Consider the following 21829-nt stretch of genomic DNA (forward strand, 5'->3'; position numbering starts at 1 on the left):
AACCCTTCTTGCCCCTCCGTCTTATATTTCGTCCCGCACTCACCACAGCCTCAAAGTCGGGGGGTGCCTTTGTGCCGCACAAACCGGTACAGTGACTCATTCATCCCTAGGACAAGCACAGACTGGAATCGCCTTTCCGCATCAGTCGAACTCATCACTGACCCTACCAATTTCAAGACCGCTATTCAGAATGCCATTTGTTAATATTTTTGTTTGTATTTTTACTGCATTATTTTTAGTTTTTGACTCCACTCCTTTCTATAATGCCTTCGGGCCTTGAAAGTATATGAAATAAATAAATAAATAAATAAATAAATAAATAAATAAATAAATAAATAAATAAATAAATAAAACACACGATACAGACGCTGGCGCAATGGGGTTTTTTGACCGGTGTTGATATGGTCAACGACTGATGACGCTCGCCCAAGAACAGTTGGTCGATATTGAATGTGGCGCGAAAACACCGGAGGAGCATGATAATTTCTGTGTGCTGGACAGGTATGAGTTCTGAGTTGAAAGCATGAGTGAAGAAGTCCATAAGGCACCGGTTGCGGTGGGAGGAGGGACAGAACAAATCGGAAGTGATGCCGTATCACCAAACATGGTAGCCAGAAGAACACGATCAAAAGATTCCGAGCTCCATAGGCAGTTGCCGCGGAGTAGGGATGATGGGCAAGTGGAAGCCTTGCCAGTAAAGGGCAGCAGAACCGTCGCAAAAAGTGACGACAGCAAATGGAAGCAGAAAGTTCCAGTGGCTTGCACAAGTGGCCGACGGCATAAACAGAACCGATGAGTTGGTGGCACAGTTACATGACACGGAGACCAGAGCAGCTGAGAAAGATGCGATGTCAATATAAGAGGTGGCAACAACTTTAGGAAAATAGTGGTCATCAGGGTCAAAGCACGACACTGATATAGCAAGTTTGGAACAAGCACAGTCGACAAGACCTTGACTGACTGATAGGAAATTCCATCCAAGAATGACGTCATGCGAGAAACGAGATAGGACAACAAATTCGACAACATACATAACGCTTTGAATGAAGACCCGGGCTGTGCATGATGCTGAAGGCTGAATGCGATGCAAAGTTGCCGTATGCAGAGATAGAGGGGTAAGTGGAGTGGTCACTTGGCTCAAATTGAGGCAAAGCTTCTCACTAATAATAGAAACAGCGGCTTTAGTGTCAATAATTGCATGTACGATGACGATGTCAACAGATGCAGAGATAGAGGGGTAAGTGGAGTGGTCACTTGGCTCAAATTGCGGCAAAGCTTCTCACTAATAATTGAAACAGCGGTTTTAGTGTCAATAAGTGCATGTACGATGACGATGTCAACAGACAGTTCAATTTCGTTCAGAGCGGGCAAATGAGGCCTTGAAATGTTCGATGTAATTGCAGTTACTGCCTCTAGAATTGCAACTGTTAGTTTTCCTCTCAGGCTTGGCTGGGTCAGCGAACCATTGGGGAAATGAATCGGCGACCTTGGGAAGGCGACCGGCCTGTATTGACAGAGCCGGCGACTTGAAGACTAGGCCAGAGTAAGATTAGACAAGTCATGACGCTGAAGTCAAGGCATGTAACTTGAGGCGCCTCCACTTTCAGGTTAACGGAAGCTGTGACAGCGGCAGAATCGTCCTACATGGTCCGGGAAACTGCATGACGATGACGATGACACCCAATAACCAGCATATTGGCTGGTTATTGGGTGTCCGCCATGGGTTGACGACGGGCTCCAGCGGCCAAGTACTGTGGCGGCAGCACATGGAAGGCGCCGGTGGTCTGGTAGACATCAGGAGCCGGAGGAACGTATGGACGGGCGACAGCATTAGCGCAAGTCAGCAGTCCAGGAACTGACTGCTGAAAAGAGGCAGGTGGCAGCGCCTAGGCAACTTGCGTTTGAATCATGTGGCGAAGTGAAGGAGCCAAGGATGTCACCGTCTCAGGAGGGCTAGTCGCCAGAGACAGTTGACACGCGACTTCCTGGCGAATGAACTGCTCCATGGACGAGTTGACGCGCCTGCAGAGTGAGAGCACGTCTTCAATGTAGCTGGTAAAGCTCTCGTCATAGCGTTGAGCCCGACCACGCAATCGCTGCTCAGCACAGAGGCGGCGAACTGCAGGACATCCGAAGACCTCAGTCAAAGTGCTCGTGAAAGCAAACCAGGTGGTAAAACTGGATTCATGATTTCTGAACCATAGGTTCGCCCCGCCCGTCAAACAAAAGCTTACATCAGTGAGCTTGGCGCGGTCGTCCTACTTATTATAGGCGCTTACACTGTCATATTTGGCAGGCCAGGTCGTCTGCTCCGCTAAATATAGCAGGATTGCACTGCCGGATGATGCTAGGGCTGACAAAGGTCGGGAGCACGGGAGCAGCAGCCTGGGACGGTGTGGGATCATTCATCGCAGGAGCAGGTGGTAGTGTCCGACTGCGGAGTTTCAGGATGTGGAAGAGAAACCCCGCACCTCTACCAGATGCAATGGGGGTGTTTGCCTAGCAGCACTTGGTGTAGCTTGCAGCGTCAAGCCAAAACAAGTCAGTCGGTGCTATGGTGATGCGCTTCTTGTCGTTGTCTTGTTCTTTCACCAGCACCGTGGTCAGTGCCTTGAGTACAGCTTTTTTTGAAGTGCCTTGAATAAGGGTTCAGGTTCAATTTTTTTTCTCTCTGTTGTTTGATAAGTGCTACACAATTTACAAAATACTGTGTTCACCAATTTCTTGCTTTTGCTTGAAACTGGATGGCAAATTAAAAAAAAGATGGCATGAAAAGTAAGATCGGCGCATAATTTGTTATTCTTTGAATAAAAAAAATTACCAACTTCTGTAAAATTACTTGAGGACCATCTCTTGATGACCTTCGTGCAAAAATGTGCTGCTATATTCCATTAAAAATAAATGTTTTCAATGTAGACTACAAATTTTTATCTACTTCACTGTTGAACCCGAGCATTATCATAATGGCAGGTTATTGAAAAGCTATCACGAGGCTAACAGAGGTTGACTAATTTATCATTCGCAACGTGGGTTGAAAGGGAGGGTGTAAGGAAGTCATATGAAAGTGCAAGAACTACAGCTCCAGGTTTACGATTTCGGAAAGAGTTTATTTGCATTACCAATAACCAGTAATAATCACTCAGGCAAGCTAGTTTTGAAAACTACAGATTCACAGCTTCTTCCATTTTGTGTTTGTGCACTGCACTACGTACAAGGAATTTTCTTGGTCAGATTTTACGTTCTTACACATGTGGGTTGTCTTGGACCCACCTGATACCTTTCCATTCTTCTTTCTTCCGTTCTCTGAAGGCTTCTACCTCATCCTTCTTCACATGCAGTAAGAAAATGTTTTTAAGTTTACCAGCTACAATGTTCACAAAATCACTTGTGCATTGAATGATCTTGGTGGCTGCACAAAAGGCTATTTAGGAACACTAAAGGCTATACTCCAGAATATTGCAGTCCTATCCAAAGAAGCCATATTGTGAGCCGCATGGAATACAAGCACGTAAAACACTTAAAGAGTTGCATACTTTTTCTTAAACTACCATCACAATTAAATAACCCCCATTTCTGCCTTGTCTTTTAAAAAAGAACATTAATTGTTTTCTTCTGCACCATGCTAAGATGCACCATGCTAAGATTAATTTAATTCAGTTTGCCTTAATTCTGTGTGAGCAGTAGCATAGATGCAGAGTAAAAGGTTAACTTGTAGAAAACTATACCATGTGCTTTTAAAGTTTACAACGTTTTGCAACTCAATAACAATATTTTTGCACCTTGTCTCTGTTAAGAATTCTTGTGGGCGTAAAAATTGTCTTGGAAAAGTAGTCTGAGGTGTGGAAGGATTTTCATGCCTAATGTAAAACTTCAAGTGAAAATGAAAAATATTCGGGCCTGCTTTGTGACTGTCCTCATCTGAAGATCCACTGGAGTGGCATCATCGCGCTTTCCCACTAGGCTGATGTATGTACATGGGGAGGAGCATTTCAGATAGCAATTAGACATCAGTGTCAGAAATAGGTTCCCCCGACTAATCTTAAAAAACTTGCTGTACACGCTTTCACATGTTTGCTTCCTAAACGTACCGTAGTACGAATATGGGGAGCCCTGAAAACTCGAGCTCAACTCATTTCATGGCTAAAAAAGACACAATCTGAGTCACTCGTCCTTACTACAACAAAATTATTGAATTCAGAATCCAATATGAATGTAATATTTATGTCATTATTAGAATGAGACATTTTTGGGATGAGCATATATGTGTCTCAAAATAGGCAAAATTTTCTGAATTAAGTAATGCAACACGCTCTTGCAGTATTAGATTTACCAGTCCAAGGTGGGAACAGTAGAACCTCGTTCAGATGTTTTGGAAAAAAACGCAAGCAAAAATGTACTAACCAAAAAAATATACGATCCGAAGTGACTAAAAAATTTTACAGACTCAACTGTAGTGCAGTATGCTACTAATGGCACTACGGCCCACGTGCTGTAAAACAGACAGGCAAAGATGCTTATCGCAATAGGCTTGGCGGCGATAGCTGAGAATACATTCTGTGACAACCTCGGAGAAGAGTTGCTGGTACCGGAATAAGAAACTGAGTGCGTGCCAGCATTTTCACGTGAGACGGAAGGGCGAGTATTGCGGTGAAGCTGCTGCGGCAGGCGGCTATATAATCTTCTCAATTGCACCCCTTGCACATTTTGCTCATTTGCATGGGATCTAATGGCTGGAAAACTTATCATATGATCGCACTTTCCGAACTTACAACGTTGGTGCCAAAACATCGGGTTTTCCAGGAACGTGCGAACAGGTAAAAAATAAACGGAACAACATTGGGTCCCTTTTTTAGATTCTCGATCGCAGACATTGGCATCGGGAAATCGTATCAATGAATTTATACTGTGTTCTATAAAATATTCCATAAAAATTGGCGATTGTTATTTTTCTCATCAATATTTTTCACATCAATATTCTGGCAATTCAGGTATTTCTTTAATTTATAAAAAAATAAATATGTGGTGTAGTTGCATACCTAATTTTTTTTTTAGTTTGCGATAAACCTTCTGAAGATTTGTCAAATATTTTTCAGCTCCACCGTCCGTGCTAAAATGGCCCCCAAAAAACTCCCCTAACTTTGTGGTTAGTCAGAGGCAGTTGCTCAAAAACCAAAGTTTGACAGTTTTTAAAAAGCATACCGTGGGTCACATAAATTTAACATCCTGTGGACCAATAGTAATAGTTGTGTAGATTTACGAAAAAATTAGGGTGAGGTACAATGCATTTATTTTAGAGTGATAGGCCTTCGAATTTATAAAATCTGCAAGTTGTTAAAACGCTCTTTTCTTCCCCATTAGTGAAATAATCATTTTTTTTTCAAGAAATTCGGGCTAACTTTCGAAAAACAATGTTGATTCCTTTCTACAGGGGTATTTTCCCACCTCATATAATAATTTTGCTGAACTTTTAAAATAGTCGGGACCCCGTTTTAGTCTTTCCTTATCTGAACACACCTTGTATAATATTTAACAGCCTAAAAGCAGGTCAAGATGATGGAGAAAGGAATCACAGATTTGGTAAACTTGAAATTTGCTGTAAAAACAAAAATGTCACAAAACTACAAACATGGTGCCTTCCCATCGTGAATAAGTTCTTAAGACATGCTTACACAGTCAAGGTATGGAGAGCCAAAACATTTACGACAGTGAAGTGGAGAGAGTGCTCACTTTGTTGTGGGAGCTAGCCACAAAGGACATCACAAAATGTGTCATGATCACCGACTAATTATTAGGCCAATTATATTTTTAAGTATGGCACATGTTTCACTGGCAAAAATGAAGACATTACTGCTCAAGACATGCGCATAGTAGGAATCCTCGGGCTAACAGCAGTTCCAGGTTCTTTATAGTTCCAATGTGTGAGGGTAGACTTCTTTTTTTTTAATTGTGAATGGAACACCACTACACTTACCTGATGGAATCAGGAGAGATATCTCAAAAGCGGTCTCAGGATAAGTGTACATGCCTGGAACACTGACCACCTTCAATTCTACAATTATTTCAAAGGATGAAAAGCAAGCTACACTAAATTTTATTTGTGATCATGACATTTATTGGTGCCCACTGCACTTCATTGTTAAAGAAAAAAAAAAAAACTACCATATCTCCACCCTCCTGTTCCACAGCCTCACAAACAAATGTGAGGCTCTGGAAAGAACAAGGTATATGCAATCAGAGATGAGCGATTTCGACGGCATAATAAAGGCAGCAGAGGAATTCTACACGGAGCTACGCAGTATCCAGAGCAGCAACATATCCATGATTAGAAGTACCAACAAGCAGGAAACAAGTTCATGTGTAACAAAGTCAATGAGGTCAGAAGGGCTCTGAAATAAATGTCCAGGAAGAGAACAGCAGGCGAAAATGGAACACTCAATTGGCTGAAAAGATGGAGAGGAGACTGTTGCTGTAAAGCTTGCAACCTTTTCTTTGCAATGCCTCATGACTCAAAGTGTAAAAGAGACTTGGAACATTATATTAATCTATAAGAAGGCAGACAATAACGAACTGAAAAATAACAGGCCCATATTAGCTTGCTTTCAGTACTGTACAATGTACAATTTACTAAGGTAATATTTAATATAATCAGGAACACTTCAATCAACCTAGACATGCTTACCGTCTGGGGGGCTGGACTTGTGTGGGGGCTGACTGGCACTGCCGAAAAGGCGCTTGCATACTGTGGCTGCTGCGAGACAACCTGCTGAAAGAGAAGTGTTTCCTTGTGGAATAAGCCCCCCTTCTAGAGCACAACTACTGACATGGCTGCAATCCATTCTTTTCATGGTGCATGCACCCTGCCCTAGCAAATTAGTCACAAAACTAATTCTGGAAGGGTCCCACGCACGGCCCAATGTTGGGCGAAAGTCCCCAGAAAATACGGATGCGCAATGCTGCAAACACTCGTGCTGTGTACCAGGTTGCAACTCCACTGGTATGCTCTATGTCGATGTGGTGCCGAAAATGTGTGTAGCGTAAGACTGCCACTCCACTTTAAAACAGAAAGCAGCCAGGGCTTTGTCCAGACTGCACAGTGAACTACATAGTTGCCACCTATCATTGATGGTTAGCAAACTTATAGAAAAAAACGCTGTGTTACACTTGGACGACACTTCAAAAATGTCACGTTGCTGACGAAGCCTGTTATTTATTTATTCATTTAGTACATACTGCAGTCTATAGACCTAGCAGAATGAGCAAAAAATTAACATTGTGAACGAAACTGTACAAGTTATACAACAGAATATAGCAAGCATTAGCACTCAAAGACAAGCACTGACTAACAAACATGATCAAAACATGTAGGAGACGAAAACTGCACAACTCTGTAAAATAACTCGGCCTCGATCTGGCTCGATCGAGCGATCGAGCCAGATCGAGGCCAAATTCCGCGGTCACCATTGGCACCTTTGCGCAAGCTGCAAGAGGAAGTCAATCGCAGTCGAGAATTTCATTCGGATCGGGCTTGATCCCAATTGGTATAGGGCGTGGTAACATTGGGTTGATACGAGACCAAGAAGATGCTCCCGCCAACGATTGGCGGACTATTGAGCACAGTGTGTCACTGAGACCATTTTATCACACCAGGCCAACAACGACGCAACAGACAAGCACGAGTTGTCATACTTCAACAGGCTTTCTTGTCGACGACACCAACAAAATCAGTGCTGACCATCATTCAACTGAACCCGGCATGATTGGCTGTCATATCGACAAAGCGCGGACAGCCACAGTACCTTCGCTTGTATGTATAATTATAGGCACTCAAAATTAGTCAAAACAAGCCTGTAAAGTTGAAATGCGCAAGCCCTAACAAGCCATGCACGTAAAGTTTGAGCCAATGTTGATCCTGATCAGCAAGCGTTAGGCCTAGCAGAGCTGCCGAGTTCGAGCTCCAGCAAGCAGAGCTGAGCTGAATACAGGACGAAGGAAGCGTTCTAGCCTGAGCAATTTGAAATCCACTATTCCTTATTTTGCACAGCGTGTACACAATAAACAGCAAGCGGACACATAGCGCTGTGCCCACGAACATTCTTAGATGCATACTTCACTTTCACAGCTCTGCTCAGGAGGTGGCCGAAGTGGTGGTCACGCGAACTAACGGCGCTGCAATTGCATCTTTCATCACTTCTACCGCTTCTGCTTTCACTTCTGTATTCTCTTAGGTGGTGCTGCTTCGTCTGACGCTACTGTGGTCATGTTGTTGGTGTCGTGCGATTTGTGACATTTTTTTTTCCAGTGAAATGTTTCGCGCACAAGTGTTTAAGCGTCTCATAACAGGAAGAAGTTTCCTATGCAGTCATGCTTTGCCCACGGTTGTTCCAGCCTCCAGAGGCAACATGATGCTGCATGCTACGCCGAAAGGAAGAATGCTTCACAGATAAGTTCGACGTGTGTGAATGTCATGTTGAGGACGACAATCTATATTTTCATTCTTGAGAACTACAGTAGAACCCCGCTGTTACGTTCCCAGGTGCTGCGTTTTCCAGGCTGTTACGCCATTTTCGGCTGGTCCCGGCACAGCTCCCATAGAACCCAATGCATTGGTAACCCCGCTATTACATCGCAACTGTGGGACCGCTCCCGCATCATACGTTGCGAACTGCCACCCCGCACCGGCCCGAGTGGCCATTTTGACTTTTCATGTCGCTTGGCTTGGTTGCTTGACGATGGCATTGGCCGCCCAAGGTGCCGAGGGCGACACTTATGACGTATTTTCGGTTTCCACGAGCAAAAGTATGGCCCTTGAGATCCGTATTTGCTATCTAAAGATGGTGTCTATGACGCGTTGCGGCCCTAAAATTGTTTTTGGCTCATAGATGTTCCGTATAAAGTCCAAGGGCGATAACGACGTCGTCGCACGCCGTATGCTGTATGTGCGAGTGAAAGCGTGCGAGAGGAGCCGACGACCGCATCTAAATCTCGCGTGCGAAAGAAAGAAAAACAGGGAGGAAGCGCGCCTTCTTCCATTGCGCTCGAGGCACCGGCGAGGGGACGAGGCGGTAGGGATAGCGGGCGGCGCGGGGTCCGTATCTTGAAAGCGATCTACGTTGGGGGCAGAGTCTACGCAGTGTAGGTGCGTCGGCGGCTCGTAGCTTTGTGTGTGCTGTGTGTTCTCGGCGCTCAGTTTGCGTTGAAGCGATAGACAACAGCACAAAGGTCACTTCCCTCGCTTCTGCAGAGGCGCTTAAATTCCTCACGCCAGCGTTTGACAGCGCGTGTCCGCGCTCATCGAGTGTGATGTGTTCATGTTTACCTGTGGGCACTGACACCATGCTTGTTAATATGGTTAATAAGCTACTTATTAATATGTTAATAAAACTACTATTCTTACTTTGTATAGCTGTCTACTAATTTGCTATTGCAATCGATACCTCGGCTATCGGGCGAAACTACGACTTTTTTCACACGTAAGAATTCAAATAATATTGTGTGCAGTTCAACACTAGTCCCATTTCTCAATTTTTCCCTCCCGTTTCCTGGTTCTTGCATTTCCCGGTTCTTACGTTTGTTCTTTTTTTTTTACGGTCCTGTTAAAAATGTATCAGCGGGGTTTTACTGTATTAGATATTGATTCCTCGAGGTAAATATAGACGCTGGTTCACGGCGCCATTCCACGACTTAATTATTCCCAGTTTTTATGAACACATCTGGAAGTGAAATGCAAAAGTGAAGTTCACCAAGAGAAGGAGCTCGAGTGTCGGCAGGCACTTCGGCGGAAGCTTGCAGTGATGCACTTCAGGTTCAAACCAATTGTGCTTGGAATATTATTGAGCTTCCCTTCGAAATACGCGCTACTGACGGCATTCAACAAGCTCACGATCGTGATTTTGCCTTCAGTACTCTGAAGGCTTGAATTTATTGAGAACGATGCCACACAGGAGCAATATGTGAATCGTTCTACATGAGGCAACTCGTAGGTGGGCATCTTTCAAGTTATGGAAACTCTTGTCCGTTAAGAGTATTGCACCTAACTTGCTGCATGAAAAGCAACAACAAAATGCTATTTTGAGTCGCAATACTACCCTCAAAAGCATATTTGAAATCATCCTTAGAGAAGCAGATGGCTTGAAAATTAAGCACCGCCGGGTGTGCATAACGTCAAGCCAAAGTAAAACAGCAACATATAAGACATATTTGCACCACAAACAGTATAGTGCGGTGCACTTACAAAAGTTTGTGAACGTTATGTGTGGCTCCAGAATCAACATTGTTTGAGCAAGCCTCCGAACACAACCCTCAAGTGACTACAGAAACATGTATGGGCAATATGATGAAGAAAAATGCCTGTGGCTGCAAATGTATGTGATTCTCGCACCCAACAAGCTTCTTTGCAGAGATATGAGGTTGTTCAAAACCATCCTGAGATATTCACTGTTATTGAAAGCATACAGAATTAAGCATTAATTCGTCACACACTTGAGTGAATCTTGTTTCCAGCGATTTATTCAGGAACCCCCCAGTCAGGCTAGAGAAATAATCTATGAGTGCCTGCATTTGGATGTGATTATTTATAATTGTTGACATGAGTAATCAAGTTTTATATGATCATGCGCATGCACTTGACAGAAAAGAAAAAAAAAATGAACCACAAGACGACCGTTTACAGAGCACATGCAGGTGAGCCACTGGGAAGAAAGGCAAAATTACTTTGAAAAAAATCATGAGCCATTCCACTCTGTGCAGGTGGATGACTAGCGAAGCTGCTTAGCCCACGACACAGAAGTGACACCGAATAGGGAGGCCGCGTTACAGTCCTAATTCCCGAGGAGCAACGCGCCTACGTAGAGCGACGACAGAAACAGAGACGAGAATGCAATTGTCACCAGAAGTGCGCACTACATGTGGCCTCCCCATTACGATGAGAGAAGAGAAGTGAAGAGCGGCAGGAAACTAGGCACGCAAGCGGTTGGAACATGGTCAAAGAGAGGGTGGTGCAAACGTAGACATGGCCGATGCAGGTCGGCTTTTTGGGCTAAGACCCAATCGTAAGATCTGATAGTTGTTACCCTGGTTCTCCTGGGACCTCTTTGGGTCCCAAGTGTGACAAGGGTAGTTCAAGGGTGCGTTACAAGTCCCGAAGCCCACCGCCTTGAGTTCACAGGGGTATTTGCCATTGCGCTTGGACCCTTTTTGTACTATCCCCAGGATCGTCCCACATTTTTGCACACAGACACGAGAAATGCACGGAAGCCTAGCCATAAACAGTTTCGCTGTAATAAGGTTGCCCAAGTAAATAAAAGACGTCACAATGTACACAGCCAATTTCGTTCAAAGAAAAGAAAATAAATCATTGACCTATGAATGTCTTGCTACTTCCTGTCGCAATCACATTGAACGTAGATCTTTTTATATGCGTGAGTGACAGACATGTAAAAAGGCGAGCACAAATTAAGTTGATTAGACGCAGAACACATAACGAGCGGAGAAATTCACCGAGCACATTCAGTTTCCAGATAGAAGGAGTTTCGTTTGTCACAGAAATAATGAGAGGTGGCTAGCTTACCAGCAGAGTAGCAGCATTTGATACACCTTACAATCTCGAGCTGTGCACGATGCGTTCTCAATACCGCTGCTTATATACAAGCACTCGTCTTTATTACATGTTAAAAATATGCTGCCGGAAAAAAGCCTTGAGTAGGGCAATCTGGTGCTTCTAAATAGGAGAAGTTCGTTGGAAAGAGTCATCGCGTTTGACCACTCATTTGCGCCGTACAGCTTTAGCATCGAGGCGCCAGCTATTGGTGTATTTTGAGGTCGATACAGGGCAATTCTTTTTTCGCATTATATTTGGCATAAAAATTTGAGTGGAAAGCTAAACTGCATTCACTAAAGAGTAAGTGGTACAAGTTAGGTGGCGCGAACAACACATCGCAGCAATCATAATCCAGTGTAGACCGCTTATAACGTAAGTCACCGGAGTCGTGAATATCTGCACTATAGGCGGTACCGCACTATAACCAAAACAATGATTTTCAAGCCCTGCACGTATGCAAAACATGTAGACCAAGCAGCCGCGCATATCCGCGAATCGAAGCGTGCTCCTAAGAGTTTTGCATCCGTTTAAATTTACGAACGTTGAAAGGTCCAAGTACCCATGATCTTCGCATGAAGCAGACAAATTAATAATTAAAAAAAAATGTCTCAGTTTCGCCCAAACGGCGAAGCATCAATTGCGATAGCAAATTAGTAGAGAGCTATAAGGAGTAGTGATAGTAGTTTTATCGGCTGCATAAACTTGGCACATTCGCTTACTTACTGAATTAACAAGCAAACATGAATAGACTCGATGACCACTGTCAAAACGCGGCCGCCGCAGCGAGCAAAGGTTCAGTGCAGTCTATCGCTTCAACGGAAACTGAGCGGCGTAAGCACAGCGCATAAAAAGGTCAGAGCCGTGTGGAGATCGCTTTCAAGATACGGTGCGCGCGACAAAACCGACAGCCGGCACAGGCGCGAACGCATTTGTTGGAAGAGTCCACGGCGTTGACACTGGCGTTGACGGTGCCGCTGTCCATGGCACTCATCGCGGCGTTGCGTAGGTAAGATTTCCGACGCTGCTCGACGAGTAATGGCTTATCTCGTCGAAAACCTCCGAGCTGCCCCCAGAGGCACTGGCAACAGTCACCAACACCAGGTGCGTTCGGTGCAAACGCGGATAAAACGCTGACGGCGTCGACAACAGTTCTGCGCGTTGTGGCGCCCCCAGCGGAGTATGCAGCGACTACCGTCGCGCCTCTAATCTAAGCTGCTTCGCATTATCGTGCGCGGAGCCGCAGGTGTTTCCATTCGTTGCGCAATCCGGAGAGGAGAGGAGTGTCGGGGAGGAGACGAGGAAATCCGAGGAATGCCGAGAGGAGAGGAGATGAGACAAGGAGAGGAGGGGGAGGAGGATGCGCATGCGCAGTGCGGGTGTGGACTCCGCACGGCGGAGGGAGGGAGAGAGTGACACAGCCTCGACCATAAGATGCTTCATAAAACAGGAATCAGATCAATCCATACATACATACATTACATACATACATACATGCATACATACATACATACATACATACATACATACATACATACATACATACATACATACATAAATACATACATATGAGGGTTGATCCAGAAATAAGGATCCCATCAATGTTACAAATAGACAACATTTTTGTTCTTATAGCAATGTAGATCGTTAGATAGAAGACACTTCGCTCTATTTTTCGACATAAAGGCTATATTTTTCTACGCCATTTTTGTAGACGGTGCTTCAATTCAGTATCCCAATGTCGTAGAACTCTGCCGCCAACCCGTTGAGGAAGCGTTTCACTTTTTTTTTTACTTCATCGTTGCTCCGGAAGCGATGACCACTCAAGTGTTCCTTTAACTTGGGGAACAAGTGATACTTGCTAGGCGCGGGGTCCGGACTGTACGGTTGGTGGCGCATGACAGTCCACCCAAAATTTGTCAAAAGGTCCTGGATTCTTTCTTTCTTTCTTTCTTTATTACACACATATACTTTTCATTTTACAAGATACACACAATCTGTATGGTCCCTTAGCCAATGGCTAGTACGGGGCCCATTTAGAAATATACATATAAGAAACTGTCATACAATTTGGTATAAGTGTAGCCAATTTAGTTAACAAAAAATATAAGAAAATACAACACTTCGCAAAATACACAAAAATATCTGAGTAATAATAGTACATAGATTTGCTAATAAGAACATGTAGTGTTGGTATTAGCATTAATCTATTCGACAGGTTAACAACGAGAACAGGAAATTACATCACTTCGTAATAAACACATGAAAACCTTTGATAAAGTGAGTATACATGGTCTAACAAAAATAGAACTTAAATATATATCAGTTTAGGAAGAAGAGAGAAGTACTTCAAAGTAGTAATTCTTCATTGCTCTCAGCAAGTTATGCGAGTTCTTTATATAGTGCGGAATACCATTCCAGACTTTCGCACCAGCGTACTGTAGCAGTCGTTTGCCATAGGCGTTTTTTATTGGCGGAATATTTAGGTTACCAAAAGTTTGGTTCCTGGTGTGGCGTAGTGGCGTAAAGAGTAACGAAATGGGGAATGGCTCGTTGTGTCTTATAACATTGTTAATACATGTGGCTAATCTTAATTCTCGTACAAAATCAAAAGGCAAGATTTTTAGCATAGAGAACAGGGGTTTGCTTGGTTCATAGTATCGCGAGAAAGTTATCGTACGTATAGCTCGTTTTTGCAAACGTCTTACTTGTTCAAGGTAGGAATTATATGTCAAACCCCAGGATTCTACACAGTACAAAAGGTGGCAGTTCACTAGAGTAAAGTACAAAATGCGGAGTACTGAAGCGTCAAAATATTCACGGGCTTGCACGAGGGCATAACAACTTGAGGCTAATTTATTGATGGGAGACGTGAGGTCGAGGGTTGTCGTGAAGCAGCGTTACACTGGCTGCCAGTCGTCCATGCCGGCGGTTCTGGATAGCTCGCCTGAGTTTCCTTAGTGTTGCACAATAACTCTCCGAGTTGATTGTTGTCCCAGGTTCCATGAAATCGATCAGCAGTATCCAGTTACGATCCCAAAACACACTGGCCATGACTTTGTCAGCAGTAGGAGTTTGTTTGAATGTCTTTGCGACAGGTGACCCTGAGTGACGCCATTGTGCGGACTTTTGTTTAGTTTCGGTAGTGAAATGAAACACCCACGTTTCGTCTCCCGTAACAATGGAGTCCAACAATCCTTCCTTATCTTCTTGAAACTGTGGAAGAAACTAGCAAGCACAGGCAAGGCGTTTCTCCTTGTGTTCTGCTGTCAACAGCAACAGATGCAGAACCCATTGAGCACAACACGTGTGATACCCCAATATTACAGTCAAAGCTCTTTTCACTGTACCGTGAGAACTCCCAGGAATCCGGGTAACAAGTTCACGGACGGTAATCCTCCTGTTTTGAAGCACTTCGCATTGGACCATCACGAAAATCGCCTCCGAAACTGACGGTCTTCCACTCGACGCCAGAGACACATTTTGTTGTTCTCCTATTGCGTAGTGTTTTAAGAGAACAACGGGAAAGCGAAACAAAATCAAGCTGGTGGGTGACACCGGAGGCCCCAGGAGCGAAACGTGACGCTCACGTCATGCCGCTTGCAGAAGGAAACGGAAGCGCATTTGGGTTATCACCTACTAAAAGCATGCAGTACGCTGCCAACGGCACAATGCCACATGCGCTATAAAACATAGGTGAAGATGCTTATCACAATAGGTTTGGCAGCGATAGCTGTAAATGGGGTGTGCGATGACCGGAGCGCAGATGTGCCGTTACCAAAAATAAGAAACTGAGTGCACGCTGATGTTTTCACGTGACACAGGTGGGCGAGTATTGCAGGGAAGTTGAGGTGGCGGGTGGCTACTGTTCCCAATCGCGCAAGCCTCGCACCTTTTTTTGTTTACATGGGATCTAGTGGCTGGAAAGCTTGTCATACGATCACAGTTGGGCAATACGCTGGACGCTGGTGGCAAAAAATTGTGTTTTAAAAAATAAGCGTAACGCTATTCGTATTTATTCGAATCTAGGCCGATAGTTTTTTTCGAATAATCATATACGAAACTTATGGGCGTGTATAAGTGTATGAAAGGTGCAATAAATGCCCTTTTGATTGTTAGCACTATGTACTGTGTTGTCGTTCCTTTGTCTCAAGAGCACATATGAGACCCCAAAAACTTTAGGGTCGGCTTAGATTCGAGGATTTAAAAAAAAAACACGCCAGTTTTTAACTGAAACTGATAAATATGGTGCATAGTAAGCGCCATCTAGAAAAGTCAGTATCACAGCCACTACTAGCAGCACCAGTAGCCAACTGAAGTACATGAGGGACGTCGCCATTTTGACCTGCGTCATATCGGTAGTATCGGTATGGTGCAGCATCGGCGCGCGGTGTGGCGTCACCGTAATGGCACCAAACGGGCGATGACACTATAGTGCCACTATAGTGCCGCTTTCTAATGAAAACCGTATTTACTCGAATCTACTGCGCACTTTTAACACGACCCTAAATCTGCATCAACATTTCAAAATGGCCACCTCGCATCCGCGTTGAACCTAGCTACTCTCTAGCCTAGCTACCGTAGCATGCCGTAGCTTCCTCCGTGTGCTGCAGTACACGTGCTTAGACAATAGGCTACCGTCTGTTTTCACGTTCTCTGCGTCTGCTCTATCAGCATGACTTAACGAGTTCATCATGCTGCCGCATTTAAAAGGAAAGTGATCATGTGTGCAGAGACGGACGGATATCGGGCCGCATCACGGGCGTTTGAAAAATCCGAAGCAGGACCGAAGCAGGACGTAATCTGCGACGATCCACTTCGGCGATATGATCGCCTTGGCCCTATCCTCAAAGCAATCTGCGACGGGGAAAGTCCACCGCGCGCGGCGTTTTTGCCGTGTTGAAGCAAGAGGCATGCTAGCACAGGCGTGCTTCGTCTCCAGCATTTTGACAGTTCGTTTCCGCGGTCAACAAGCGAGATGTGTTCATGTTTGCTTGTGCGCGTGAAACCGTGCTTGTTCATTTATTTAGTAAGCGAATGTTTGCAACTTTTCACGGCCGATAAAACTGCAACCCTTACTTCGTATAGCGGTCTATTAATTTGCTATCGCATTCGATGCATCGCCTTTCGGGCGAAACTGCGACTTTCTTTCTTTATCGCAGCTTCAGTGCATTGGGAGGAAATCTGTTTTTCCAAATGACAGAAAGTTGTATTTCTGTTTGAAAGCATGAGGTGTGCAGTACTGTAAAGGACTGTTTTTTTTGCACACGGCAAACGGGTGCGCATTACAATCGAGGGCGCATGGGTATCGAGTAAATACGGTAGTTGTGCTAGCCGTAGAGTCATCGTCAAACGTTCAAGCCGGGCACAACTTCGGCATCAATAAGAAAAACGTCTGTCGTTGGAGGGGGCCACGGGAGATGCTTTTTGCGTGCTCCGCAACGAGAACGACATTTACCAACGAACGTTGATCATGCGCTCCTTCAAAATGTGCAGCATCTCTAATGCGCTTGATGGTACTGAATAGAGTGCACTGTTTGAAGATGTCAGCAGTAAGGAAGATGGCAACGAGGCTAGCAGCGATGGTGACATACAATGAGTTCAGAATGTTCATATTTAATAAATGCTGTTTCATTTTGTGAATGCTTGCTGTCCTCGCTTTTTCATTCGGCCTACATTCGAGGTAAGCTTTTTTTTTTTCTGACTTCGAACTTTTGGGGGGTCGGCTTAGAATCGGAGTCGGCCTAGATTCGAGTAAATATGGTGGGTCATTTTTTGTGTTCTTGATCGCGAACGTTGGCGCCGGGAAACGTACGTAACAGGATCGTGTGAACAAGGTTCTACTGTATTCGAATACCAAGTCTACCTTTCCTTCTTTTTTTTTCTTTTTTCATAAATGTTACTCAAATTAAGCTATCAAACCATATTTGTGACAAAAGGATCTCGACTTATATTCGTGAGCAAAGCTAGCAAAAGTGCCAAGATAACAGAGTTCCTCCTTCGCATCTACCGTAAAGCTAATACAGTGCAGACCGCTTATAACTTAAGTCACCGGAGTCGGTAATATCTGCACTATAAGCGGTAGCGCACTATAACCAAAACAACTATTTTACTGCGATAATCGACACTCCAGGCGCATTTCTGCCGTCGCTGTCACCGTGCTCTAGGTTACGTATTCGCTTACTAAATAAATTAACAAGCACGGTGTCACGTGCACACATGCAAACATGAACAGATCTCGCTCGTTGACCGCAGAAACGAACTGTCAAAACGCTCGAGTGACGAAGTGCGGCGAGCGAATTGACCTTCGTGCTGCCATGCCTCTCGCTTCGATGCGACCAATAAGCGGCGAAAACCTGGCGCACGGTGGAGTTTCCCCAGCAGATTCGAGTAAATACGGTATTTGTGGCTTGAGGGGAGCGTTTGCTGTCAAGGTTGACTGCCGAACTTACAGGCAGCCGCACTGTGACCGGTATTTCGTGTCCCGCAACTGCACTAAAAGCGATACACGTATACATAGAGTGCTATGGGAAAATTGACGGGAGTCTGAAAAGACCGTATTATATCCAGTCCTGCACTATAAGCGGTTACGTTGTAAGTGGTCTATACTGTATGGAGATTAACAAGACTGCCTTTTAGAAATCATGCATATCCAATGCTCTCGACAGCACCGAGGATGACATCGTTTAGGTTGCTGAGGACGCCAGCAAAGCATCCGACAAGGAAGACTTCTCTGGCAGTTTCGACAAGGATGCCTCTTGTGACCTCGACTAAGGAGATTTAGTAGGAGAGTTTACAGTAAGTAAACGCTCGTCATATTCAAAGTTTTTCGTTTGTCTAAAAAGGCATGGGTCAACGTATATTCAACAAGTGTGGCGATATGGGCTTGTTGGTTCATCTTGAATGGCAGTCGTTATGCGCCTAGTAAAGACGAGGACAAAAAAAGGAGACGCACAGACAGATGGCACTATTCAAACAATGTATTCACAGCAATGAAGTTTAATTCCTTGACAGAGACGAACAAAAGAGTGCCATCAAATAAGCGTTTTGGTGATCGTCATGCGAAATATCATGAAAGTGAACTTCGAAAGTAATAGTGAAAGAATACGGCCAAGTTTGCCAACGACCTGCTAAGTGCACACACGCTTGCCTTTGGCCTACAGTCTGTGGCCAACATTTTTTTAGCAATGCCTTTATGTTATTCCTCTGCCCACCTTTCGCGCTTCATCAGTGGTCAGAGTGATGCTCCGCCTGCGTTATAAATGAGATCAGTCGGCCATGAACGGTGAATAAGAGTGAACGGAACTTGCATGATAAATAGCACACATCGCAAATGCAGCCTTTGTGCCTCACTGGCTTGGCTTTCATTGCGGTTTGGGCGCAGCCGGCGAATATTACTAGATTGACTAAGCTTCGCTAGTTTTGGTTTCGAGGATGCACCGGAAACATCGCCAATGACCATGCCGGTGACGTTTATTGACAAAAATATCAGTATCCCTGCTCGTCTGATTGAGACACGCGAGATGGGTATTTTTTCCTTTTTCACTTCTCTTGCTCCCTCCCTCTCGAGGTTTTCCTTTGCACTACTGCACCAAGGAGTCCTGCAGATGGCCTGCCCAGATTGCAATCCCCGCTGCGCGGAATCGCCAGTGGTGGAGATAACTGTGAAAGTTCCTCTTAACCGTAGAGTACAGTTAAACCTGGATATAACGAAATTGACAAATTCCCGAAAAACTTCGTTATAAAGAGGATTTTGTTATATGCAGGTTCTGCCCGAAAATTCGAAAAAGAAACGCTTACCGTATTTACTCGATTGTAACGCGTCCTCAATTGTAACGCGCACCCGTTTTCCGTTTTCGTCGAAGCACTCATCCTTGCAATGTTACACCAGGTACTGGATGCGTGGACGTGTGTCGTTTCGCAAAAGCGCGAGGCATCGGAAACCAAGAGCGAGCGTCACGATGGCGTCGTAGCGTCGTAAAGTGTTACAGTACAACCCCTCTAATACGTTCCCGTGTGCTGCGTTTGCCCGGCTGTTACGTCGTTTTCGCCCGGTCCCGGCACAGCTGCCATAAAACCCAATGCACTCATTGGTAACCCCGCTGTTGCGTCGCAACTGTGGGACCGTTCCCGCATCATACGTTGCGAACTTCCACCCCGCGCCAGCCCGAGCAGCCATTTTGACTTTTCATGTCGCTTGGCTTGGTGGCTTGACGATGGCATTGGCCGCCCAAAGTGCCGGGGGCGACAACTAAGACGTATTTTCGGTTTCCGCCAGCAAAAGTATGGCCCTTGAGATCTGTATTTGCTATCTAAAGATGGTGTCTATGACGCGTTGTGGCCCTAAAATTGGTTTTGGCTCATAGATATTCCGCATAAAGTCCAAGGGCGATAACGCAGTCGCTGTGCGCCGTATGCTTTATGTGCAAGTGAAAACGTGCGAGGGGAGCCGACGACCGCGTCTAAATCTCGAGCGCACACAAGAAAGAAAAGCAGGAAGGCAGCGTGCCTTTTTCTTGCGCTCGAGGCACCTGGCGAGGGGGCGAGGGGGAAGGGATAGCGGGCGGCGTTGTACTGTACTCTGGCACCAAATGCGTACTGCGCGGCGGCGTGCTGTCGCGGGCCATATCTTGAAAGCGATCTGCGTCGGGGCAGACTCTAGGCAGTGTAGGTGCGTCGGCGGCTCGTAGCTTTGTGTGTGATGTGTGTTCTAGGCGCTCAGTTTGCGTTGAAGCGATAGACAACAGCACGGAGGTCACTCGCTCGCTTCTGCAGCGGCGCTTCCACACGCCGCCAGCGTTTGACAGCGCGTTGTAGTCTCCGGGTTCTCTCAAGCCACCTTTGTCATAAGGCTTAGGCTTGACAGCTAACTCCCTTGTGCTTGCCTTGTACAACCGGGGTTCGGCGGTACCAGGACATGCAGAAACACGACAACACATGATAGCATAACAAATATAAAAAGGGTTTATTGCTCCATGGGAATTCGCGTGGAAGCAGGCTATAGAGTCGACCTCGACGTTTGTCGGGGTCGATAGTGGTCGAACGAGGTAGGGCGCGACAAAGGAGGGGGACGAGATGGTTACCTGAGCTCCATCCTTAAATCGCGGCTCGCAGTCGTCTCCCATTTCTCCGGCTACGCCGGTCGCGCTGATCGCGACCGCCCCGCCTTGTTCTGGACTCGCTCCAATGAGCGCGGGGCTCCACGTACAAGTCACCGCTGCGTTTGCAACCGGTTTCCATGAGGATCGCGCCACCGCACGAAAAGCCGTTTGGCTCCCTGAACGGGAAGAGGGAAAAAGGCGTCTGCTCTCCTCACTTACATGGCACGCGTAAGGACGCGAGGAAAATATTGCCACCTGGTGTTTTGAGCCAGCCAACAATCATCATTGGGTGCCCAGCAAGAACGGAGAAAACGACGAAGTCGAAGATTCCGCCCCAGCTGGAGAACCGTCCCCTTCGTGTCTGGCATTCTTCGTGTCTGGCTGCTGGTACTGTTGCTTGCGCTTGCCTTGGCGCGTGACAAACTGGTGGAGGTGCGGGGTAATCTAATCAATGCACCAAACCCCTCCGAGCAACAGGAGCTCCAGTCCCGTACCGGTGGTTACGCCTGTACACCGCGCCAGCAGAAGGATCCGTGGACAAGCCCCTGAGTTTGGACTCCTCCCAGAGACAATGGCAGCTCCGACCACCCCAACCGGTATGGAAGGCACTACGCCGATTCATTGTACGCTACTCAATCGTCGAACACCGAATCCCTTCCACGGTGCCATGCATGAGGATGTTGAAGATTGGCTGGTGCACTATGAACGTGTTGCCGCGTTTAACAAGTGGGCCGATGCAGACAAACTGAAAAACGGATATTTCAGCCTTAACGATGGCGCACGTGTTTGGTATGAGAACCGTGCAGATACCCTAACTTCATGGGAAGAATTCAAACGCCGTCTTTTTGAGACGTATGCGAGCCCTGATCGCCGAGAACGAGCTGATCGTAATCTTCATTCCCGTATTCAAATGCCGAACGAAGGTGTCGCAATGTATGTCGAGGACATGACGCGTCTCTTTCGACGAGCCGACCCCAACATGTCAGAAGAAAAGAAGGTGCGGTACCTGATGCGCGGAGTGAAAGAGCAGCTGTTCGGTGGTCTCGTACGCAGTCCTCCGAAGACTGTGGCAGAATTTCTTTCCGAGGCCGTCATCATGGAACAGACTCTTTGGCAGCGGGCACCATCATACGAA

The 21829-nt window shown here is 45.7% G+C and overlaps 1 protein-coding gene across 18 annotated transcripts in view; it reads right to left on the reverse strand.

Moving 5' to 3' along the window:
- LOC119466381 (serine/threonine-protein kinase WNK1-like) overlaps nucleotides 1–21829 on the reverse strand; it is a 420835-nt gene that overhangs the window by 210963 nt on the left and 188043 nt on the right. For 14 of the 18 annotated variants that reach the window (XM_049657238.1, XM_049657241.1, XM_049657233.1 and 11 more), the window contains one exon: nucleotides 6680–6763. The exons of 1 other annotated variant lie outside the window; for it this stretch is intronic. In XM_049657238.1, the coding sequence (XP_049513195.1) occupies nucleotides 6680–6763 (84 nt within the window). The remainder of the gene's footprint in view (nucleotides 1–6679; nucleotides 6764–21829) is intronic. 3 more of the 18 variants (XM_049657234.1, XM_049657230.1, XM_049657243.1) reach the window with 1 other exon arrangement.

Source organism: Dermacentor silvarum, chromosome 10, assembly GCF_013339745.2.
Source record: "Dermacentor silvarum isolate Dsil-2018 chromosome 10, BIME_Dsil_1.4, whole genome shotgun sequence".
NCBI classification, from domain to species: domain Eukaryota; kingdom Metazoa; phylum Arthropoda; class Arachnida; order Ixodida; family Ixodidae; genus Dermacentor; species Dermacentor silvarum.